The sequence below is a fragment of the Amblyomma mixtum genome, chromosome 3, assembly GCF_055824585.1.
Source record: "Amblyomma mixtum isolate Tamu chromosome 3, ASM5582458v1, whole genome shotgun sequence".
Lineage (NCBI taxonomy): Eukaryota > Metazoa > Arthropoda > Arachnida > Ixodida > Ixodidae > Amblyomma > Amblyomma mixtum.
Genome location: NC_143014.1, coordinates 53,138,591 through 53,144,590, shown reverse-complemented (window position 1 = coordinate 53,144,590; position 6,000 = coordinate 53,138,591). Strand labels below are relative to the sequence as shown.

The window sequence follows — 6,000 nt, the reverse complement described above, 5'->3', positions numbered from 1 at the left end:
TAAGAAGGTACACGACTGAGAAGGCAAACTTATGACATCGCAAATTACTTGTGTAAAATGCATGCATGTCCCATAGTATAGTAGCATAGACGAAAACCCGTTCAGTTAATAACTACTCCAGGAAACAACTTTGATCTCACGGTCATTTATGCCGCAAAAATCCTTTACTTTCTCCTCTGAATTTATGTGCTGGTATCCGTGTTTGTACCGATTTCAGTAAAGCAAACACCTACATTTCCCGCACGCAGCACATCTAGTGCCACCGTATGCATTTGAAAGTGAATTCGGCAGTCTATTCTCGATTTCGCAAGCTGTTCGCAATAGAGTGGAAGGTACGAGCACGAGATGACGGCTTCCAGACCTGTCAGACTGGCAACTGTGAAAGCTGCCGACTCATTTGCAATCCATCGCGAACAGCTTATGAGTTGAAGTAAAGTGTCATTATATTTGTTTTCTAGTTGTTCTAACTTGATTAGCAGTAATTTTTTTGCAGAAAATTTCAAGTTTCACTGAGTAGCGATTATAAAATGTGCTAAAAGCAAGGAGGCGAGTACAGATGATATTTGCTTTTATTGTGTTCATAGTTGACGTATTACAAAAAACAACAAAACGATAAATAAATATTCTTGTAGCTTTTTCGGTCACAAGTGCACGAATTGCACTACACGTCAATGTTATACTCAAAGCCTTAAACATTGTTCACGCGATGACAATTTACTCAGAATAAAACAATAAAAACTTGTTAAACATGCAATTACATCTCTAGTTCGCGTATAGCGCTGCTGAAAACAATCCAACTGAACCACGAAAGCGGATAATCCGGCGCTCGATTTGGTTGCTTTGCATACCTATTTGCAGGATTCGATCCGTGTCGAGTTGACTGGAGTGCTCGACACTGATGAGACAAGACACTTGCCAAGCGTGCCTCGACTCAAAGGAGTTGTACCGCCGTACACAGTTATCGGTGCTTCAGAAACTGCCGATATGCAATTACCGGGCGTGTGACAGTTCACTCATCCTTTCCGTGTCACCTCGTAATTCAAGGTTGCAGTTATAGGCCGATCCAGGTTTTGCAGTTACGTAGCAACAACGTCGCCGCCATCGAGCCGCTGAATTGACCTAATCACGAATTCCAGCGTGACCAGCAGCTCTTCAGTTACTGCGAATTAACCAGCGCTACAATTTAGTGGGGAACAGACGTTTTTTTTTTTTTTTGATGCCTTATATAAACCGACGGAAGTGTACCGTATTTCAAGGAGTACGCGGGCGCGAGTGCTACACATAACAGTGCACTCTCGACCATGTTGTGAACATGTAACGACGACTGTTTTCTACCGCTACAAGGTTCGAGGACTGATGCGAGGAACAGCCTTGTTCGTCTCCCGGTAGCCTCTTGAAGGCATGACGATTGGCTCCATAGCCACAAAGCCGGGCGTAACGTTAGCCCGTCGCACGCTCTCCTCGATTTAAATAAGAATCCTGCACCAGTGGTCACCACGTGCGATGAGCAGGGCCTTCACGAGAGCATCGTCTGCGCCGCCGTCTGTCCAGCAGAGAACATGCAGGGTCCCGTGGCGCCGCGTAGCCCGCTGAGGACGCCAGAGAACGCAGCTGCCGCGCCACTTCACAGAGCGGCCCGGAAACGGGGAGAGAGGAGGAAGAGAAAGCAGGCGTCGAGCTTCCCGCTCGAAATACACTGTCCGAGGCCACTGTCTTTCACTGAAGTGTCATGTGGCCGTGACGTCCTATCGACCAGTTTTCAAACAGCACCCTGGAAAAGGACGAGCGATAGATTAGGGGTGGGTGGGCGCGGCCAAACAAGCCACGTCCGCGTTGACACGGAAGGAGCAATTGCTGTGAAGACCACCTTGCGTCGGCGGTCGTTAGTCTACCTTCCTGTTAGCTTTTTTTTTCCCCTGCTGGCACTAGAAACACTTCATTTCCGTTAATTCGAGTTCGCACACGTGACCAAACTGCGAAGTAATGATGTCTGCGCAGGAAAAAGACGCGACGCCCGTTGATTGATTTAATGGGGAGCAAACGACAACTGACTATCAAGCCAGTCCTTCTCAGAGCGGAAGACACGCTAAAAAGTACTATACGTAGTTTTGTGCTATAGTTTCCTTATTCTGGGCATTAATGACGTCAACAACACACATGAAGCCTACGTCCAACATGCAAAACAACATAACTGAAAACACTGATACCTGTGGTAACTGTGTGATAACTGATAACGTAACTGACACTAGCAAGCAAAAAAAAAAACTAGACACAAATGTGACTGTCTCTTGATCGACAGTCAGCCACTGGTTAGTGCGTAGCGCATGAACGACTGCCCTCAACGTCGACATTAGACGCCGTTACCAAGCATGGCGAGTGGCCCATTATATGTTAACGTCTTCATTAGCGGCGACGCCCTAGCACCGCGAATGAAACAGTGTATAGATAACTTGCTGTGGTGAACGTGTGTGCAGTCATATCAACTCAGTGAGTTGCTACGAGGCGCATACAGCAATCGCACAAGAAACGAGGTATCCGCAGAGGTGCCTTTGTTCACCTTCGTGCGCGTTCCACGTTTGCGTAACACGCGTCTCTTCGCTTCCAACTTTGTGCAGATTGCTTTCAAATTAGTTATTTCCATTCGCACTCGTGTAGCAAGTACATGGGCGCTTTTTGTTGATGGCCAGCCAACTGAGTATCCAAAAACGTAAAGATGCTGGCGGTCACCAAAAGTCACTTTGTTAGGAACACGAAGCAATTTCGAAAGGATCAGGAAACGAGATGCCACCACAACCAAAGACGCTTAATGTCGCGAAGAGATAAGCCACCAGGTCTCTGCACGACGGTATACACACCTAGTGGAAGCAGCAGGGTCATTCACACAAAGCGACCCGAAATGTCGTTATGTAAGGTGATGAGTCTACCATGCACTCGGGACAAGACGCACAGGCGCAAGTGCGCTTTAAAGGACCTCTAGGCTGTAAAGACAAAGCCTCCAGTAATAATTTTCCTGTATAGTGTACAGGGCGTTTCACCTAAGTTTTATGCGAAGCATATTACAATAGGTAACCCAAGCCCTTCGTGACGGTTACACGCCGTGCACACCACGTGACACAATGACGTCACGACAGATGAGAGACGGGGCTCCAACTCGTGCCGTCGCTGCGGTTGCACGCCGTGCAGACCACGTGGTATGGTGACGTCACACCACGTGGCACAATGACGTCACGACAGATGAGACGGGGCTCCAACTTGTGCCGTCGTTGCGGTTGCACGCCGTGCAGACCACGTGCTATGGTGACGTCACACCACGTGACACAATGACGTCACGACAGATGAGAGACGGGGCTCCAACTTGTGCCATCGCTGTGGTTGCACGCCGTGCAGACCACGTGATATGGTGACGTCACACCACTTGACACAATGACGTCACGACAGATGAGAGACGGGGCTCCAACTTGTGCCGTCGCTGCGGTTGCACGCCGTGTGAATCACGTGGTATGGTGACGTCACACTCCCGCGCATTTCGAACGCGCGTTCACACTCGGTGTAGGTGAAACGCTCGCTCCACCGGGCAGGCGGACGCGGCTTCCGTGGCAATCCAGGCGCTCACCCAACGCGCGTCTCGGGGTTAGTCGGCGTTCCGCTGTAGCCATGCCGTTGTCTTCCCCCACGACGAAGGATTCTAGTGGTTGTATTAAAATGACCAAGTATTCAACCAAGGAAAGCCATGTATTACCAAGCCTAGCCATCAATATGCTTCGCATCTGACTAGACTTAACCTTAGCTAAGCCTCAGCCATTCTTTTTTACTATTTTTAAAAATAGGCTTTTTAAGATAGAAGACAGCTTTCCTTGGCATACATTGTCAGTAGTGTAGTACCTTAGAATACAGCTAAGACATGTGCTAACTAGCAGGCTGCTCAACTAAAATTGAACAGTTAACTTTTTAGCTATTACCGTTAGGCTCCTTAATTATTGAGAGGCTGTAGCCCACTGGAAGTAATATCCCTATAAGCTTTTAGAATTTCGAAAACGCGCTTACCCTCTGCGCTGCGGCCCCAACAAATTCTGGCTGTTTCGACGAGTTCCGTGCACTGGAGAGGTTGCTTTGCATGTAAGCTTCTCGAAAGCGCATGCATTTTGGCGCGGTTTAGAAAAAAATTTGTTGATCGACAGCGCCGAAGGTAACCGCATTTTCGAAATTCTAAAAACTGATATGGACATTACCTACCATGGGCTACACGCCTGTCAATAATTAAGGAGCCTGAGTAATAGTTTAAAAATTCACTATTCGATATTTATTAACAGCCAACTTGTTAGCACGTCTCAGCTGTATTAGGATGTAGTACATCGCTGACAATGCTGTGCAGAAAAAAGCGCTATTCTAACTCAAAAAGTCTATTTTTAAAAATTGTGTAAAGCCTTAAGTGAAACGCCCTGTACATATATGTTTCCTCGAGACGTCAAAACAGCCGCATTTATTCAGGACTGAATGAATAATGCCTCAAGGGCAGCATTAGCCGCCACTTCCACGAACACTGCAATGCATAGTATGCTGGTGATATCTGTTTTCGATAGCGCAAGTGCAGCTCTGACAAAGAGCGCCACTACTAACGAGATTTTTTCTTCTTGATCCGAGGTCAAAGAGCCATTTTTCAGTGATATTCACCCTGAGAAAGGTCTGGAGAAGGTTGCACCCACAATGAATATTGTGGATACAACGCATTGTGTATCATCGCACAAAGCACAATACCGCACAAGGTGCGTATTACCGAATGCGCAACTGCTCACGCATGCCGCTGCTGCGAATGGCGCCTGAATCATTTGAAGAAGGAATTCCAGAAGCAGACTTACTTTGCCCCGACGAGGAGCATGATGAGGGCCGCAACAGTGCTGAGCACGGCGTCCATGTACCAGACTTCCGGGTTCGAGTCGTACACGAGGTCGCTCACTATTATGGCCACGGCGCAAAAGCTGCTAATTAAAGAGTTTATCCCTGAAAGAACACGACGCATAGAGAAAGTGAGCTCTTGCACGACCGGGCCATAGTGTACTGAACTATCGATTGACGAAGAGCATGAAGTAGTCACGTAACAAAATTTGAATAGGTTTCAGGCACAAAAAACAGACGAGACACATAGGAAGGTAACAGGACAAAGCGCCTCGTCTCGTCTCGTCTGTTTTTTGCGCCTGAAACCTATTCACATATGAACCAAAACCAACTAGCCCAGCAGCAAGTGCTCTTAGACTAAGTAATAAAATTTGTTTCACCTCGGCAGACACGGCATGAAGCCCCCACAGCTTCTAAAAGGTGAAGTTGAGGGCTGTTCAAAGTAATTTCGTAACTCGAAATTATGGTTATTTACTTAAAATTCACAAAAGAAACCACACCAGTCATCAAAACTGCTGGCGCAGCACAAGCGGTAACCCCACGGACAGGCTATTTCGCCGCTATTTTCGCGTGGTAACCAAAGGCAGGCTATGCTCTCCCGGTACTGAAGGTTTGGTGCCAGACGCGCATCAGAGCCGTTTTCTGCTGGTTATTCCCAGGACAACAGAGAAGCGGCGCCCTTTGGTAAGCCTAAGTGCCGTGAATATGGAGTACTAACTTTAAGACAGAAGACACATTTTCTTGCTCCTAAGTGACTGAGCGAGTAGAAAAGAGAAAACCTGAAGTGCTGTTATAGTAGGATACCACTTTAAAAAGCGGCGTTTGGTAAAGCTGGCCATGGTAAGCAGCGTCCTGTATTTCTCCGTTGGACAATTAAAACAATGAACAAAAGAAATTGTTAGAATCTGACTATCAGACAAGCCAGAGAAATCGAAATTCCTGAGCTTATAATTTTGTCTCTTGATTAACATCTTGTTTAGGTAACAGGAAAAGCTTTTAAAACGGTCTACTTTTCGTCGCGGAGGAATCCTGCTCGGTGGTCCTGTCTATAGGCGGAGGTTCGCTGCAGAACTTAAGTTGTATCCGACTATAGTTGCCGAGCTTAGC

The 6,000-nt window shown here is 47.1% G+C and overlaps 1 protein-coding gene across 6 annotated transcripts in view; it reads right to left on the bottom strand.

The window, feature by feature from the left end:
* Positions 1-561: 561 nt before the first annotated feature.
* LOC149350218 (transmembrane protein 163a-like) overlaps positions 562-6,000 on the bottom strand; it is an 80,960-nt gene continuing 75,521 nt past the window's right edge. For 5 of the 6 annotated variants that reach the window (XM_089579188.1, XM_089579190.1, XM_089579191.1 and 2 more), the window contains 2 exons: positions 4,857-4,998; positions 562-1,771 (listed from right to left, as the gene is read on the bottom strand). In XM_089579188.1, coding sequence (XP_089435314.1) covers positions 1,717-1,771; positions 4,857-4,998 — 197 coding nt within the window. In that variant the 3' untranslated portion in view covers positions 562-1,716. Of the gene's footprint in view, positions 1,772-4,856; positions 4,999-6,000 lie in introns of those variants that run through there. The other variant, XM_089579193.1, reaches the window with a different exon arrangement.